Below are 19,890 nucleotides of genomic sequence, written 5' to 3' on the forward strand. Positions count from 1 at the left end.
CCGCACCATATTTATACTCTTACAACATGCTGATGGTCAGGATGACGAGACGAGGGCTTTATGGGAGCCGGTGTGAAAATTGGACGATGGGTGTGGCACGCGCCCACTTTTTGGTGAAATCGTACATATGTACATATATCTCGGGACCGTCCGACCGATTTCGACTAATTTTCTTAATTTATTTAAATTACCCAAAGCCAACTAAAATTCTTCAAGCCATTAATAGGTACCGAATATGAAGACCCCAGTATTTATAGTTGACTTTAGACCGAAAATAATAAATTGTGAGATACATATGTAGATGTAAAAGTGAAATTCAGAGAGAATCCGTTATTCACAATAGTAATTCTGTGTATTAAAAATGGCTTGAAGTCAGTACTTTCCTGAGCCCCCATATACTTAATATGAAGATTTGAGTTATCTCAATGAAAATTACAGAACGTGTTTTACTCATAACAGTATATCTTTGTACCTAAAGTAGATAAAATTGGGAAAAACTTGACCTGTCCCGATATAACTATTCTCAGGATTTCCGAACATCCGGCTGTAATTAATAAATAAAATCGGGTCTATACGACCCAAACTCCCATAGACTACGTAAAATGATTTTCGTTTTTTTCTGGTTTAATATCGTATGTCTAATTTTTCGGTCAGTGTACGAGTTATGTATATAGACTATATGTACATAAAAAATTGCTTAGATTCCGATCCTCTGGTTTACGTTTTACATCTTAAGATATTTCCCTGCCTTTGATTCCTGCAAGTTGCAAGAGCATAAAATGTTCGGCTGTACCCGAACTTAGCCCCTCCTTACTTGTTTTCATTAACTTTGAATATAAATTGTCTGGCTGACTTAAAAGGAGTGGCTCTTCTCTTCCGTACTATGATTTTATCAACACTATTATTTGTTTCTCCGCGGTCTGGATTTCTTAAAATCGTTTTGTTTTTACAAGATAAGTATTTTTTGGCATTAGGATATTATTTAGAATATATACATTATATAATTTCGGCAAAAACTTTTCCGTTTGGCATATATGTAAGCTGTCTTGTCCGCCGTGCAATGTTTTCCTGCTCTCAGTTTTTACGATATATCGACGAAGGACTAATAATGATATTAGTCCTTAAAATAAAATTAAAAACACGAGAGAACTTGACACAATTGTCTCGTACATCTCATCGTTCCATCGACAGCGGTACTCGTCGTTGCCAATGTGTTAAGGACCATACATCTTCCGCGAAACCTTTCTCTCCAACACTCCCAAGGTCGACTCATCAGATGATGTCATTGTCGATGCCTCCGCACCATATAGCAGCACGGGAATTATGAGGGACTTGTAGAGTTTGATCTTTGTTCGTCGAGTGAGGACTTTACTTTTCAATTACCTACTCAGTTCAAAGTAGCACTTGTTGGCAAGTGTAATTCTGTGTTGTATATTTCAAGGCGGATACTGTTGTTGGTGTTGATGCTGGTTCCAAGATATACGACTTATGACTGTCAACAGTGACGTGCGAGCCATTTCGCGAATGCGATAACAAAGATTTTACTTGTCTGAAACCTCGCTTGGCATCGGACGACTTGGAGAGGTTTTTCTCCATACTGACCGAGCTTTAAAGAGGTGATGTATGTTGATCTTCCTTTCGCGAGTATTCTCCAAGATTTGGCGTATGGTGAAAATCTGGTCGATTGTAGATCGTCGTCATCAAACATGGGACCTTTCATCCGAGGCTGTTACTTCATTCTACGTGGCGGGTCCCAAAACCAGCGCACAACCTCGCTATATATATACATATATATATATATAGCGAGCCGCTTGTTTCATGCCGACAACCGCTAGTAGCCGCACCTCCGGTGAACAGACGCTGCAATTAGATTTCAGTGAACTCTTAAGCCGAATATGTCGAAGTGGCTCCACTGAAGCTTTCTCTCTTTTAGTCGTGACCCCAGGCTTCACACGTGTTGACTACCGCATCTTGCACAAGGGTTACTTATGTTTCCAGGATGCGCGGCGAAGACGCAAGAGTAGGAATTGGGTATAGCCCCACGTATGTAACTGCTGCCGATTACATTACATACATACTTGAGCGAAAAAATATTTGGGACAAAATACAATATAACATTTCAAAGAAGAATGGTGAGGATCCTTTTTAGCTCAGACGGAGGCACAAACAAGCCATATTTAATACAATAATCAGTAATGAAAAGTAATGTTTGAAAGCAGGTAAAAACCGGTCGCCATACAATGTGGTCAAGAGAGGAGTCTGGATAGGTAAACAAGAAATGTACCTGTTGTGTGTAAAATGACAACTTTGTTCGAATATGTGCTTCAGCTCGTGTGTGTGTGCATGTGGTATATACACAAATGCCGATAAAAGTGTGTAGAGGTGCAGACATTGTGGATGAACGGAGAATTATAAGCATAAAATACCAGAAATGTAAACCGGTTATTGCCAATGAGCAAGAAATATATTTACGTACATTTAGTTTAAATAAAAATATTCGTGTATGTATGTATGTGGATGTGTCTGAGCGTCGACATTTTGCTTCCTTTTCACATTGATGTACACAAAATACCTGATCTGATATGAGTGCTGTCGCATGTACATATGTATGCAGATACAAAGGCGATACAATAGTCGGCGGAAAAAAACTCCTCGAATATAAATAATGAAAACTATGAGAGTTGACAGGCTTTTTATAAACATTTTACTGCGACTTCTATGTGGTAGCTACATGCAATATATTTACCTTATGGACATTAAATTTCAAAGATTCATGAATAACGCGTTGGCGGCTTGTCTCCATTAAATGTCTGTTTAATACTTCTTTTAGAAGGGGTCAGACGCAAGGTCCGCTTTCTACCACTTCTTTTATATAAAATCACAAACTAGCATTATCGAGATATACATATCTACATATTTGGATAATACATATATTAAATACAAAAATATAATATATACAAGCGACAGGCATATACGGTCATACATATGTATATACAAGAAAATACGTATGCATGGAATTAAGGCGAATAGTGCAATATACGTGTCTACATTTCGGTGTGGCTTTCTAAATGCAACAATCGTTTATTCTCGTACCAAAATTCCTATAGTCACCCGCCAACTCATAAGTTCAATTGTGTAAACAAAGAGTGACCTCTAAGAGAAGATACAATATAATTTTGTGTTTAAACAGTTTCTGTGAAGTCCTCCAAATGATCTTAATAAATTTTGACGAGCACTTAAGGCGCGCTTAAGCCAACATCACTGTTTGCTTAGTTCCCATTTTGTGCTACTTTAGGTGACGAAGAGAAAACCATTATTATCTGTATTCCTATACGGTTTATTTATTCATACAGGTTGATGTGTACACACGTATACTTGCGACTGCTAATAAATGCTTAAGCATACATACATACATATGTATGTAGGTATACGAATAAGAATAGTATATGCGCATATAAAAGACGTGCTTATAAAAAACTTTCCGTTTAAGCTAATAACACAAACAAAAGAAAATAAATAAAGATTGAAAGAAGACACCAAGGCTGTTACTTGATCAGTCCCATTTCACTCCGGATCGCACCGATTGTTCTTAAATCCGCTGTGCCGCTTGCCTACCGATCTTATCCCCTTGAGCTGAATTCGTCACGCTGTAACTGTTAAGATTGCTTTAAAAATCAAGATGAAAGTGCGAAATTGACTGATTACTTTAATTGTTTGTTGTAATCAGCCATAAAGTATGCCATAGATACATACATATACATATATAATGTATATGATTTGATGAAATCGACGCGGACGATCTCTACTTCCAATAAAACGGTGCGCCGCCTCATATTTCTCGTCTAAACATGGACACATGGACGCAAAGTTTGGCGACTTGTTATATTCTGCACCTTTTCTTTGGTGTTATGTTAGTTCAAAGGTTTACGAAAATCAACTAGCAATGAATGAGGAGCTTGAAAACAACATTCAGCGCTCTATAGCCGAAATGTCGGACCCCCGGGTCTTCGAAAATTGACGTAAATGGGTGGAGATATGCAAAGGTAGCCATCTGGACGACATATTGCTCAAATCATAAATGACATAAAATTATATGCATAACAGAATAAAATTCATTGATCAAATTAGACATCACATTATTGATCCTTAATTGAATTTCATGTAACATGACGTGGTTCCTCTGGGTAGAACCTATATATCTTCGAATTCAAATTTAAAGATGTATACATAATAATTAAAAACACAATACTTACTTCTAGGCCGCTGAATTAAAATTCCGAACGTCCAAAAATTTGTTTCGAAAAGTGTCCATCCATTGACAAGCAATCGACCTTGATTTTATTTATTTCGTAAAAAAATAGTCGATTTATTGAAATTTTGTTTACTCTTTTAAAGGAATATGTGAAACCTTTTTTTAGAACGAAATAAAATCGAAATGAGTTATACTACTCAACAACTACTCTGAATTGGTAAGAGGCCGGTGAGGTGTCCTGATTACGAATTTGAGTTTAAAAAATTTTGCTTCTTAGGTATTTTTGTCATTTTAGTTGGTTGTAAACTAGTGTTATAAATATTAGGTTGGAAAATATCTCCCTCCCACTTTTTTGATCCGTTTCGTTCGATAATCTGTTTCCATCTAGACGGCAACTTTATTATAACCCCCTCGTAAAAGCCCCCTCATTATTTGCGAAGAACTCGGACAGCCACTTTTCACAAGCGTCTTTTGAGTTCAACTTTACACCAACTAGGGCGTTCGCCATGGACAGGAAAGGGTGTTAATCACTTGGCGCTATGTCCGGGCTATATGGTGGATGCGATAAAACCTCCCATCCGAGCTCCCGTAACTTCTGACGAGTAATCAATGAAATGTGTGGTCTGGCGTTGTCCTGGTGGAACACCCTTCCTGTTGGCCAATTTTGGGGGCTTCTGGTCGATCGCCTGCTTTAAGCGGTCCAGTTGTTCGCAGTAGTTGGTAGAATTAAGCGTCTGGCCATATGAGTGCAGCTCATAGTGGATGATTCTCTTCCAATCCCACCAAACACACAGCAAAAACTTCCTGGCCGTCAATACCGGCTTGGCCACTGTTTGAGACCTTCGACCACGACCGTTTTCGCTTGATATTGTCGTATGTGATCCATTTTTCGTCGCCAGTCACCATCCGCTTCAAAAATGGGTCGAGTTCGTTCCGTTTCAGCAGCATATCGCAGGCGTTGATTTGGTCCGGAAGGTTTTTTTGCGTCAAATTATGCGGTACCCAAACATCAAACTTTCTTATGTATCCAGCCTTCTGCAGATGGTTTAAAATGGTTTGGTGACTACTCCTATCTTCTGGGCGATGTCACGAGATGCCACATGCCGGTGTAACTCGATGTTTTCCATGATGTGATCGGTATTCGTCGTCATAGGTCTTCCGCCGGTTGGCTTATACATGGTTTCGTTTTCACCCGCTCTGAATCGTCGAAACCATTTCTCCGCAGTTCGAAGTGATAGAGTACCATTCCCCAAAACGAAGGAAAACTTTGAAATAGCGCGAATTTCGGCATTAGTGAACTTCATGTTTACACGTCTATAACTGTTGAACGCAATATCCAAACTAATCATGCATAGCGTCGTTTTGTAGGTTATGTTAAGATCTTTCAAATAAGTTTAGTATTGCCAGATACGAGCTCTGTAGCGCTTTATACATAGCCGCGTAATTCAAAAGACAAAAGGGCGGAAGGGAGATATTTTCCAACCTAATATTTATAAATATTATATAGTATAATTCAGTTAATTCAGTTTCCCAATATGTGGAAAAATTTTCCTTGTGACAGGATTCATAAACTGCCACTATATCAGATATTTTTATACTCTCGCAACAAAGTTGCTAAGGAGAGTATTATAGATAGTTTTGTTCACATTCACATGGTTGTTTGTAAGTCCTAAAACTAAAAGAGTCAGATATAGGGTTATATATACCAAGGTGATCAGGGTGACGAGTAGAGTTGAAATCCGGATGTCTGTCTGTCCGTCCGTCTGTCCTATAAAGTGTCATAACTAAGCCATAAATAAAGATATTAAAGTGAAATTTGGCACAAAGGATCGCATTAGGGAGGGGCATATTTGGACGTAATTTTTTTTGGAAAAGTGGGCGTGGCCAGCCCCCTACTAAGTTTTTTGTACATATCTCGGAAACTACTATAGCTATGTCAACCAAACTCTATAGAGTCGTTTCCTTCAGGCATTTCCATATACAGTTCAAAAATGGAAGAAATCGGATAATAACCACGCCCACCTCCCATACAAAGGTTATGTTGAAAATCACTAAAAGTGCGTTAACCGACTAACAAAAAACGTCAGAAACACTAAATTTTACGGAAGAAATGGCAGAAGGAAGCTGCACCCAGGCTTTTTTTTTAAATTGAAAATGGGCTTGGGGTCGCCCACTTATGGACCAAAAACCATATCTCAGGAACTACTCTACCGATTTCAATGAAATCCTGTACATAATATTCTCTTAACACCCTGATGACATGTACGTAATATGGGTGAAAGCGGTTCACAACCACGCCTTCTTCCAATATAACGCTATTTTGAATTCCATCTGATGCCTTCTCTGTATAATATATACATTAGGAACCAATGATGATAGCGGAATAAAACTTTACAAAAATACGGTATTTGAAAAATATGTAAATGACGGATAATGAAATCTCGATTATCACTTTATCATGCGAGAGTATAAAATGTTCGGTGACACCCGAACTTAGCCCTTCGTTACTTGTTAAATCACCATTCGTTCGTTTTGTAATTTATTCGATGGAAAGTCATCGGAAGTTCCAACTACATATGTATGTACATTATTTTACGTCTTTATCACGTCTGTATACTATTTTTCATACTAGCTTTCTAGAGACTAAAGGAACCCGACTTTCGAAACAAGTCCGCAGAAGTTTCATATGTTCACATGGATATATCCAATCTTTCTAATGGAAAAGACTTTTAAAGAAAGGAGTTGATGGCTACTATCCACTTTTTTTCAGATATAAGATTTGCAAAGGAAATTATATGTTTATGACTGAAAATTCCCGACATCCCAGCCCACCCAATTTGTAGTTGACAAAGATAGCAACTGAATCCAATTTAAATCAAATTACATATGTTTATTTGGTTTCTTGGCAAGTTACCAATTGGTTACGTTTCAGTTTTCCGTATGACCCACTGTAAGCTTCGTTCCGAACTTCAACAGCGGAGTGTCAGCTTGAAGCGTTCATTGACGCACTTGAAGTGTTAAAGTTGAAATGAAGTTTTTGTGTTTGGACGCTGCACACTGCCCGATGCTTACTGCTCGCTGCTTTTGCTGTTGTCGTTGCGGTCTTTCTTCTTTGTTTCCCCAGTGTTCGTGACGCTCGCCCCTATTGCGGTGTGGCTGTGGCCACAACTCACCTACAAAATTTCCAAATGTCATTGACTTATGCTATAGTAGCAGTGCTGTGACTGTGGCAACGGTCACCATTATTATTATTGTATATACATACATACATATATATATACATATATACATATATAAATTCCCTATGTTCAAAGCTTTAGACACATGGCTACTGCACTAAGGTGTCTAGCGGCGCTGGCACATATGTACGTGCCTCTGCACATACAAATGGAAGATCAGCTGACTAATGGCCTCATTGTTGTGCTTTTGCGCATACACACAAACAAACATTTCTACTATTTTGAGCGCTTTTTGTCATTGTATTCCTATTATTTGTTTATTTCAAATTTCTCCATACAATATTTCGATTTTGTTTATTTTGTAATTCTTTAAACTTTCTGTGGACCATTATTTATGAACACCTCGATTATTTCCATGTCAAACTGCAGTCGGCTTCACGTCGTCTTTTTGTATGTATACAAATAAATACATTTACATAATTTTTAAAGTTTCTCTAATTTATTTTTAAAAGTGGCGATTAGTTTTCTCCAAGCAATGGAAAGCGTCTGGCTTCGACGTTGACTTGAGACTATAAGAAAAGCTGATCTTTACTTAAAAAGTTATTGCTGGAAGATGTTGTTGAAGACAACTCAGATTCGTCCTGCGAGATGATTTGAATCAGCTTTCATTATTTTTGTATTATTTAACCCGGGACATAAGTATAACGTCACGAAGATGCTGAGTATTATGTGAGCTTCGCAGTTCAGGGCACAGTGCTTGATTGGTCGGTGAATGGGTAGACGTTACCCTCACCACATGGCAACTCCAAGACGGGAAGTCCAAATTGTTTGAATTTCAGAAATAGTGACATTTAGAGACCAGAAGTTAGGTAAAATAAATCGTCTTCTGATGACCGACCGTCTGTAACATAGCGACATAGCATATGTATGTATGCAGTTGTATAGTATATACATAGTATGTATGTATGTATGTGTCGCTGTGAGTATACGACATATTATCTACTTTATGTCGTAAGTGGATCGTCACCTGGCCTCATAAGTGGCATCCAGAATAGAAAGAAGTGAAGCAAAAGCATTTGTGGATGTGGTTGGGAGGCACACATCTATGATAACATAGACTCTATTTATGGATGTGAATATGTACATACTTATGATGTGTTTGTGTGTGTGAGTGTGTGTACATGCGTCAGTGTGAAAAATGAAATGGGAGAGCTGCGATTAAGAAGCGCGCGCGCGAAATGTGAAATAAAGTTCATTGAACTGCTGGCGAAATAAGCGGAAAGACGAAACATACGCCAAACATACGAACTAATAATAAACATGTTGCAAGGCAGACAGCTTGAGAGAAGGGTACTAGGGGGGCATAAAATCGGTGACAGAAACCAAAGCAGCGCAACGATGGCGGAAACAATGTGTAGAGCAGTGAACAAAAACTATGATAACAGCTTGCAATAACAACAACCACAGTATCAGTTAGCAGATTTTCTTTTCTTTGCGCGGTTTTGCTCAAAGCTTCGCCTTTGTTGATGACTTTGATGATGTGGAAGAAATTGGCTTTCAAGTTTATCTTATACACACTTATGAGCGTGGAGTCGGCGGAGTCGTCGTCTATCTCATCTAAAGTACTAGAAATCCTAAGTTCTGTACAAGTGCGTTCACATAGGGTACATATATGTATACACACATACAGACACACTCGTACATAGATCATTCGTATTTTGTACTTTTCCATGGTCATGATAATACAATATTTGCAATTAGCAACGACGGCGGTGGTTTTTAGCGACACCAACACTTCAATCACAATCTCTTTTGTAGAGAATATTTTTTTACCACACCTTTGGTTATTCACCGTGATAGCATGGCATAGTTGTATACACCTATTCTCGCAATATGTATCTATAATTTATAATTTGTTAAGTTGAGGCGATTCCCATCCTATATACTTACTGTTTTTGAGAACAACAGATCGAAAACCCCAACTTGTTCGGCATTTGTAAATCCATAGTACTACCATACTACTCGTATTACTTTTTCATTACACCAAGGATAGTTCGAAATGCCGATTTATTCCTTCAACGCGGAAGTCTATTGTTTTGAGTCCTTCCCGTTTATTACTGCCATAATACGAATTCGAATAATATTTGATCTATTGAGCAGGGAGAAAGTAAATATATAAATTTTTATAAATATGTATGTATGTACATACATATATGTATGTATGGTATAGTAAGAATTTTATAATGTTCGACGAGCTTAATCGCATGACAAAAAAATTCTCAACTCAGCTAAAATCCTTCCTGAAGATATTTATTAAATCTGATAACATTTCAGCTGTTCCATTAGGTGCCATTTTAGTTGTCATAAGTTTCACGTATTTTGGATTTGGTTATTTGAAAGTTCCCTAGTATACATACATACATACATTTTTGGCATGTTTTTTGTACATTTTGAAATATGTGTTTTCTGCTCTAGCCATATACATATGTATACATACATATACATATTACATATATATTTAATTTATATAAAAAATTTGATAATGTAAATATGAAATTGAAAGATTCATTACTCTAATACTTTGAATTTTCTCGTTTTAGGTACGTATTCAAACTCTATCACCATGTACATATGTGTGTATATGTATATGTATGTATAATGTTGTTCGTACCGCTTTTTGCCCTTCTCAAGTCCTGGATTATTGAGATGGTAAAGAGTGGTCACATGCCCGTAAGTACAGATTTCATGACAATATTTTATACATGTATCAACATTTTTATGCAGATATGCAAACATATTTCTATATTATAGAGCTGCATATTAGTGTTATCTATGTATGTACATTGTATATACAAAATTTTAAAAGAAGCCTTAATAACGATAGGATAAAATTATTTTAGAAGTTCAAGATGCGATATCCGAAAATATATTGGGTGCCATAACATAACTAAAATTTCCTTCGCTCCGTGGACAGGGATGTAACCATTCCACCTGCTTTTCCTAATCGCGGGTTTGGCATAGTACTATGCTAGTTCTTAGGGTTTTGCTCAATTAAAAACGTTCCACGGCTAATTAGGCATTAAGTTCTTGAAACTAATTAATTCCATAAGCACGTGTACTTAGTATCTGTACGAAGAACTACAATTTTAAAGGTTTTTGTCGCATTTTACAGATTTTATATACATATGTACATACATATATTGTTTGGGAGAGCTACGTGCTCCAGAAAATATAAATTAATTCCAACGAGAATTTTCACTGTTGTGGAATAACAATTTTCGAAATAATTGTAACGAAAAATCGTCTCTAATAGCTCAATAGATCAAACTAATAACAAATTCAGGGAAGGTGATATCTTCATTGAAATCGCCAGCGTTTTACACATACATAGAACTTGAGATAATCCAAGAAAAAATCATTTAAAATTTTTCGAGAACGGCAAAGTTCCTCGTCTCAAGTTTTGTGATGCAATTTCTATTGTTGTTGTTATAATGTATGTAAACAATAATAAATTACTGCTACGGCAAGCGTAAAATACTCTGGTCTGCAGAGATTTTGTTGCCATAGATATGCCATAAGATCGTGTTTGATTATACTATATACATATGTATGTGTTTAGAGTTCATTATTACAATTATTAATGTTTTTGAACCATTTGCTCTGGTTTATTTTTAAATATTGGTTTAAATTTTACCTGAAAAAATCAGAAAACATGAAACCTACAAACAAATATAATTATAATGTCCGTTTTTTAATATTAATGTTACATCGAAAAATCGATTTCGAAAACATATGTTGTATTTGAATAAAACCCTCTTCTTTTACAATTTTTCGCTCTCTAGGGACCATAAGTAATCGGTTTTGACGTGGCGACCTTATCAACCTGATTACAGGGATCGTCTAACTTGATTGCCTTATTTGCTCCTCGAGTATTAAAGTTTGTCAGCATATTTTTCTCAATTTATTCATATTGGTTTATGGTTACTATTAAAAGCTTTAATTTCCACAGCAGTTATACCTTCAATAAAATCTGAATCTTTCATTAATAGTCGTATACTAAGCTTCGGAAATTTTCTACAAATCTAATGGAAACAATATCAATCCATGTCCAAGGCTTTGACAAATTGCTTTATTATTCCTAACTTGATAACGTAATGAATCATTGAGTTCATTTTCAGAGAATATCTTTGGTCTAGATGTTTCACCCTTACATTCACTTCTATTAGTTGTTGTTGTAGCGGCAGATTTTGCCGAGTTGACAGTCCTTGGCCGGATAAAAATCCGGGACCGTTCTGGTTACGTGGACCCGACTGTCGTGGGAACGGAACTATCACACTTCTATTGGCAGATTATAGCGATTTCTGCGAATAACTTTTGAAACGCAAGGGAGGAAAATCTTTAAGTTTTATAGACTGTAAATCTAGAAACATAATTTTCGCCTATTTTCGGCAAGGAACCTGAAAGTAAGGACCTGGTTGTGTTTTTACTATGTGAAAAAAGAGTGCATATCCTTTTTATTTCTAACAAGCTGATAATTGATCAAAATATAACATCAAAATCAAGAAATGTTTCTTTTGTTGTGCTGTGGTATCCTTGAAGCTTTGAGTACTCATAACTCGGATGGCGCACAGTAAATATTACTGCACAGAAACGCGACGAAATCCAGGAGGTTGTTCTGAGGTAGTATATGGACTGGTGTTCTCATGGGTTCCTTTTTCCGTATACTATTCTGTGCACCGATATATAAATTGAAAAAATTGGTATGTGTTTTTTGTCTATGTATGTACAATATATGTATGTATGTTTTTTGCTGTTTGTGCGAAGTTCCCACAGGTAATGTTAAGGTGTTGCAGCATTTCAGTTTCGTTTCTGCCGAAAAAATGTTGAATTATTCATCAGTTCCCACCGAAGCGGTGCTCATTACATAAACTTAAATCATATGAAATTGCATACATACGCCTCATTAATATTCTGAGCTACATTTGTTGTTTTGCGAGTCTTGCTGACGAGATTACACGTTATTGCATTGAAAAATTGTGTAAGTTACATACAGTACTTATGTTCATATGTAAGTTTGGGGCTATTCCATTGTGTCTTGAATGTAAATAGCTGTAAATTTCTCACAGCATCGTGCAATATCTCCAAAAGAAGTATAATTGTGAAGTAAAATTTTAAACACATTTGCCCCCTTAAAGAGACATATGTATGTTTGTGTGTACCTGTCATTGGCAGTATTTTATAATAATTTCTATTCCGAAATGACAAACTTCTGTAAAGAGTCAAATCGTTGTGTTCTAATCACCATCCTCTAAAAGCCGCTTGTAACAAAGGGTTTGGATTGTGCGCTAAAAGCGAGTAAAATATAATAATTTGTATAAAATACTCGTACAATAATGCTTTAGCGCTTGAGTGGCGATTTTCCTACAATTTTCTTTCTAAAATTTAACAGTCATTTTATAAATTTTCCGTTAAATTTTCTTCTGTACACAATTCCGTTAACTTTCTTGTTGTACACAAACATCATAGACTTTCAACTTAAATCACCGCGCTAAAAATCTTAAATAGTAAATTGTTAGGTGCGTTTCTAGATATGACTCGATTGGTATTAGGTGCTTTTAAAAAGGCATGAAGAGGGTTTTAGTAAAAATGTCTGGGATGCATTGTTCTGCAGTAAGCCTTTGCACTCTAATTTAACAATGAATTTTACATGCATACATACATACATATGTATGTGTAAAACACGTTTGTTTATTTTGGCGACTGGGTCGACGGCTACCAATGGACGGGTGCAACTGTGGGGTATTCATAATTGTATTTCAAGTTAGATTGTCTAAAAATACCGCCTATGAAGAGATCGCTTTCATTTTTGTTTCACAGCCTGAATTATATTTAACCACAGCATCAGGATTATGCAAACAAGGATTTCATCTGATGTTATATCGGTGTTTAAGCACCGGGAATCATTGACGCAGTGCATATGATTTTGTCTGGTGTCTGAGGATACATACATATGTATGTATGTATACACTCATAAGTGCATATGGTATATGCATTTAAGTAAGAATACATTCAATATTACTATAACTTAAGGACAACATGCAAATGTACATATATGTACACATGTATATATCAGTTAATATTTATATTTTCACGGATTCTGCACACTGTGGATGTGCACAATCTTATTACGAGTGGAACTGCACATACGTAGCTTCACACCAACGTGAAGATGTAATTGGATCATGCGCAAAAACTGAGTCTCTCTTCTCGTCGGTAAACGGGGGCCGTTCCCACTATGTTGGGCCTCTCTCTCTGAGTAAACGGTTTTTACATATCCTCCTATGTACTATATATATGTAGTTACTAATAATCTTCATTGTTTATGCTAACGATGATAAATTTTTACATATTGTCTCTTATTTACATACTATATGTACATATATTGTTATATAAACTTTAGTGCTCCAAGCTCGTAGAGCTGGCGAACATGAATGAACATATCTGCGCTTGCAATACGCGATATTACAGATATTGAGCTTTATATCCTATTTTAAAACGACCTCCCTTTATAACATATACGTTACATATCTAAAACTGTGCATAGCATGTGCCGTGAGAGATCCCGACCATTCCCATTGGATACCTCATCAAAAGCAAAGCGAAATAGAAAAGAAATCGACGGAAACTACATTTAACTGGACAGAAGACAAGAGCAAAAAGAGAAAACAGATGAGTTTAATTGAGGTCGAAAGTTTAAAATAATAACAATTATTGAAACCCGTGAAACTAAAAAGAAGTCTGATGTTGATATGCCCTTAGAAGGCAGAGCAAGGATCGCTGCGCATGTACTCACATATGTATGTATACTACATATGAGTATAGAACATTATATTATATATGTACATACATACATACATTCATATGTAAATGTATATTCGTAATTATATAATATGTACCATGCCATTGGTGATTATATGAAAATATGGACCTGATACATACACATGTACTTAGTTGAATGATAAGGTCACTGCAGTGAATTTCTGCTAAATCCATCTAGACAGAAAGACAGCAGTCTTACCAATTATATAGTACAACGATTCATTAATCGGTCATTATACAACCAATAGTTCTGTTCCATAATAGAAATAGTTTTCGGATTATAATCCCGCTTCCTCTCCTTGTAGCGGTTTGATACAAGAGGGCTTAATAGCAGCCATCGGACGATGGCACCGCCGACCCTTAGGTGAAATCACATAAGTATCTCGTGACCTTCTCGACCAAATTCGGTATGTAACATTATGCTATACGGTCCTATAGACTTTCCAAAAGAAATCTGACAAATCATGACGAAATATCCTACTAATAAATAATGGCAACACTGTTTTGGAATATCGAAAAAGTTAATATGAAGCTGATAAAAAATATATAAGAAATATATAAGGAATCAATTCGAAAATATAGCTTTTAGAGCGATAGACTTCTTACTACAGTGGGCCTTACTTGATTACTACAAAGTTTAAATTGTTAATAAGAAATACGTTTAAAAGCTAAATTTGTAATCATTAGCGATTTCCTTCAATAAATGCATTATTTTGTGTTAAAGTATTATGTTGTAAATTGTAATTGTTAATAAATTACTCTAGTAAATTTAAAATAAACAAAATTTTAAATGTTTGTGTTTTACTTTTGCTAAATTAAAACGCTTGTTTGTGAGGAATTCTCTTGTGAGTGAAAATTTGGCTACACTGGTTTTCGAACGTAAATATTTTTACTTCTTTGCATATTTATATTCGTAATTAGGGAGAACATGTTTTTGCAAATTGTTTTGAATTACATCTAAAGCTGGGTATTAATGAATAAATAATATTGTTCTTTGGTGTTTAGAATAATTTCCATAGCCATTCTTCGTGTATTGTTATTTCTGTAACGGAACAGACCATGCCAAGTTTAAAAGCATAAAAAAATATTAATTACTTGATAATTGTTGGAAAAATACACCGAAATACTGAATTACTGAATGGCCGGCCTCTCTTAACCTCTTTGCAATTCAACTTAGATGATGAAGAAGAAACAAAGGTAATGAGATCAGTGATATGGGATACAGTGGTACGGTAGTACAGTAGTCACCGTTTATAATAAATACTATATGCATTGTTTGTTGTTGGTTTAAGAATTATTTATCTTGTAATTGTTAATGCCAACAAATGATGAGGTACTAAATTACAAGCGGTTTTCTCCTTTTGTAATATTCTAGGTCTACTGAAGATGTTCCAACTCCAAATTTTACAGAACGGAACAGTGGCTTCTATGAACGCAATTCCCGCATAGCTGCAGAAAACGATACCTATTTGCGTCGTTCAAACCGCTCGACTATTGGAAGCAACGGTGGTTATCAAACGTCAAACAGCTTGGCAACGTCAAGTCCCACGGCGTCTATACAGGATATATCCCCTGTAGGCACTGTAACTTCTGGTGGTCCCGGTATTAATGCCAGTGGCACCTTAGATAATCGTAATAGAACACGTGATCGTTTATACAAAAATGGACCTTATTTATCTGCACAGTTAAACGAGAGGCAAGTAGAAAAAAACAAACAAGAACTGTAAATTTTTTAGATATTGGCGTTGTAGGAAAAATATAATAAAATTTACGTTCCAGAAGTTCGAACGGTGCCACCATCAACAATTACAACCGTGCACTGCCGTCGTCATGGTACGACGCTGCTGCGACGAATACGAACAGTCCTGGTGGCAGTGGCAGTGCCGTCGCCTCAACAGTAGGCAGCAACTGCATCCACAACTTCTATTCCACCTCAAATTCAATCACCTCACCTGCCTCCTCCATCACAACGGCAATTGCTCGCTCGTTAACGCCACACCAGCGGAGCAATTATTACGGTACTGTGCCGGATATAAGTCCATCAACGTCGTCGCAGTCTGCAACAACTTCAGTGTCTAGTGCGTATTGGATGAAAAATAATACGAATTTGAACAAAATTGCTAAATCATCCGAAATAGGCTTAGAGTCGTCTAAAAATTTACTTACAACCTCGACCATGACGACGGATATGTCGGCGGGAATGGGCATGGGTGCACCAACAGCAACTTCGACAACATCCTCGTTTACAAATAATAGTGGCAGTGGCGGTGGCGGTGGCGGTGGCGGTTGTAGTACAATCAGTAGTAGTTATAGCAGTAGTTTAAGCAGTAGCAGTAATATAATATCGCCAATGAATGCGACAGGCATTTCCACCACGCTATCTTCACAGTCAACTGTTGGAAGTCACGCAAATGGTAACAATAATAGTGGCATTTTAAATGTAGCAACATCTTTTGTTGAAGCGGCTGCAGACGCTGAAATTCAGCTCCTTAGAAATAGAACTGGCATCAATAATAATACCACCTCTTCCACAGCTCCAGAGTTAGCTGCTACGAGCAGCTGTACCACCTCTGCCCTCTCGACTACACATAGCGCGCTTCAACAGCATACAGCGCGTGCGCATCGTTTGCATGGACGGAGCACGACATCTTCGAGCCGGTCGCACTCCCGTTCACCCAGTAGCTATAGCTCGTCACATAGCTCCTCATCATCAAACACTTCATCCCATTCACACGCATCAAGTCCAGTTAGAGGCAATGAATCTACTCCGTGCAGATCTTCTGGCGGACTGACGAGCAAATCGCGAAATTTACAATCAGCAGTTACGACCCCTCCTCAAGGTATGGACTGCTGTAATAAATAAATATATTACGTTCATTCATCGATACTCTATTTAGAGAGTCTTCTATGAAGAAAAAATCTTATTTAACATGTGTTTATTGTAATATGTGAATATAACCCATATTTTGAACAGATATTTGGTAAACTTGTAAAACAATGACAACAAAAAACCATTTCTTCTAAATTTTGTATTTGGCAGTGATTTGGCAGTATTTGTAAGGTGCTATTTAAACATATACATACGTGACATATAAAGACGGAAATTAAACTACGTACATACATACTTCTGTATTATAAAGAGAACATTAGGAATGGTTGGACTAGAATAATCAGAGCCTTAGATATGAGCTTTCTTCTATCCTTCATTTTAGAAGTGACTGACCACGCCTACTTTTGATATGTGTAAAGTGTAAAAATTGAAGAGATTATGTTTTGATGGGCAAGTGTTGCGATGGAATGTTGTGATACATACATACATATGTATTTAGCAAAATTATAGCTTGTCTATTTAGCACTATATATGTATAATATGTTAATAAGTAATTATGATTGTGTTGGTCTCGTTTTTTTGAACAGGTACTAGTGGAATGGCGGGCAGTGGCACTGCCAGCAGTAACTCAAGCAACAGCAGTAGTAGCAGTGGCAATAGTTCATCCTGCAACACAGTCAATCCCATTGTTCATTCCGAAGACAATCGTCCGCTCGCTATATGTGTACGCAATTTACCCGCACGTTCCTCAGACACATCCTTAAAGGATGGTCTTTTCCATGAGTACAAAAAGCATGGCAAAGTCACCTGGGTAAAGGTGGTTGGCCAAAATTCGGAGCGCTATGCCTTGGTATGCTTCAAAAAACCAGATGACGTGGAAAAAGCACTGGAAGTGTCACAAGATAAGCTTTTCTTTGGTTGTAAAATTGAAGTAGAACCTTATCAAGGTTATGATGTCGAAGATAATGAATTCCGGCCGTACGAAGCCGAATTAGATGAGTATCATCCGAAATCGACGCGTACCTTATTCATTGGCAATTTAGAAAAAGAGATAACGGTCAGTGAGTTACGGAGTCATTTTGATTGTTTCGGTGAAATCATCGAAGTCGACATTAAGAAACAAGGTACCCAAGCATATGCATTCTGTCAATATTCGGATATAATATCTGTGGTTAAGGCAATGCGTAAAATGGATGGCGAGCATCTGGGAAGCAATCGTATTAAATTGGGATTTGGAAAGTCGATGCCTACGAATTGTGTATGGATAGATGGTGTAACGGAGAAGATCTCCGAGTCGTTACTTCAATCCCATTTCTCTCGTTATGGTACCGTTACAAAAGTGATTTTGGACCGATTACGTCACTTAGCTCTGGTTTTATACGACCAAATACAATACGCCCAGACCGCGGTAAAAGAGATGCGCGGTGCAACATTACGCGGCCGACGATTGCAAGTGGATTTTGCTTCACGCGAATGTCAGGATGCTTTCTATGATAAGCTGGATAAGCAGAATGCAGGTGCGAAACGACATAAAAGTAGAGTTTCTCATCCATTCGAACATTTTATCTAAATATTTCGGAAACCTAGACTAAAATATATATTTACAAAAATGTGCATACATAAAATGTTTTAAAATACAATGTTTTATTTCGAATGGAAGGTCTTATGATTGTCTGAATATCTTTCACCTATTGTTTTTTTTTAACTATCGACACGACATTAACTAAATTTGTTCGAAAATAAAGGAGTGAAATAAACCACTTACCATCACTTCGAAACCGTGGGCTCAATTGGTTTAATACACATTGACAAGTGGGCGTGGCTCATTCTAAATAGATTCTCTATAAGTGACAAATGTACACAAATTCTTTTTTCAATCGACTAGCTTTGGGGGATTTTTTTTTGTTTTATTTTGTTTGGACGCAGTTTGCTCAAAATTTTTGTATATCGACAGTTATGAGTGCTATATTCGTACAGCTGTAAACAATATAACCAAAATAGTAAGAATGAATCAAACCATAAATGTTTCATCGAACATTTCTTTATATACCGACTCTTATACTTATTTATAGTTTAATTTTATGTTTTCATTTTTTAATGTATGTGTATGTTATTATTTTTTCAGGGAATCGATTAAACAGATACGACTCGCAATCGCGTTCACGCGCATCGTCGTTTAGCCGACATCAGAACTCGAACGATGGATGCTCACCCAGTAACACGCCTGGAAGTAGCAGCAGTTGCAGTGGTTCTAGCATAATAGCAAACTCTGCCGTTACTGCGCCAGTAGCATCTATTGTCGGCGGTGTTAATGCTGGAAATAATTCCACGACGTCAAATAGCCCGTTGGTGACGCAGAGCATACCCATGTCGGGTAATTCGACGCCAGCCCGCAGTCGTGGATCTCGCAGTTCACGACATACCGTTGACTACGACTACCTGGACATGCGTCGATTTCGTTCCTATGACGAATATAGTCAGGGTTCGGGTGCCTCTCATGATGAGGAAGTCGCCCCACATAGTGCGCATTCGACAGGTGTTTGCGGTGGTTTGCGGTCCGACTCACCACTACTGTCACGATTGGGACCCATCGTGAGTGGTATCGGAGCTCACACAGCAGCAAATGTGAATGAGAGGGCAAATGAAACGCTTGAAGTGACGGTGAATAGCGGCAGTAGTCGCCGTCGTTGTGATAAAAGTCCTGCGAAACAAAAAGGTAACAAAATCTATAAAAATCGCTAACACGCCAT

General features: G+C 37.1%; 1 protein-coding gene across 11 annotated transcripts in view; it reads left to right on the forward strand.

The window, feature by feature from the left end:
- The window catches only part of LOC120767536 (protein split ends), a 62,722-nt gene that overhangs the window by 22,976 nt on the left and 19,856 nt on the right, over positions 1-19,890 (forward strand). For 6 of the 11 annotated variants that reach the window (XM_040093629.1, XM_040093636.1, XM_040093633.1 and 3 more), the window contains 4 exons: positions 15,686-16,006; positions 16,090-17,150; positions 17,728-18,657; positions 19,266-19,856. In XM_040093629.1, the coding sequence (XP_039949563.1) occupies positions 15,686-16,006; positions 16,090-17,150; positions 17,728-18,657; positions 19,266-19,856 (2,903 nt within the window). Of the gene's footprint in view, positions 1-15,291; positions 15,508-15,685; positions 16,007-16,089; positions 17,151-17,727; positions 18,658-19,265; positions 19,857-19,890 lie in introns of those variants that run through there. The other 5 variants (XM_040093637.1, XM_040093634.1, XM_040093635.1 and 2 more) reach the window with 5 other exon arrangements.

The sequence above is a fragment of the Bactrocera tryoni genome, chromosome 2 (genome assembly GCF_016617805.1).
Source record: "Bactrocera tryoni isolate S06 chromosome 2, CSIRO_BtryS06_freeze2, whole genome shotgun sequence".
NCBI lineage: Eukaryota > Metazoa > Arthropoda > Insecta > Diptera > Tephritidae > Bactrocera > Bactrocera tryoni.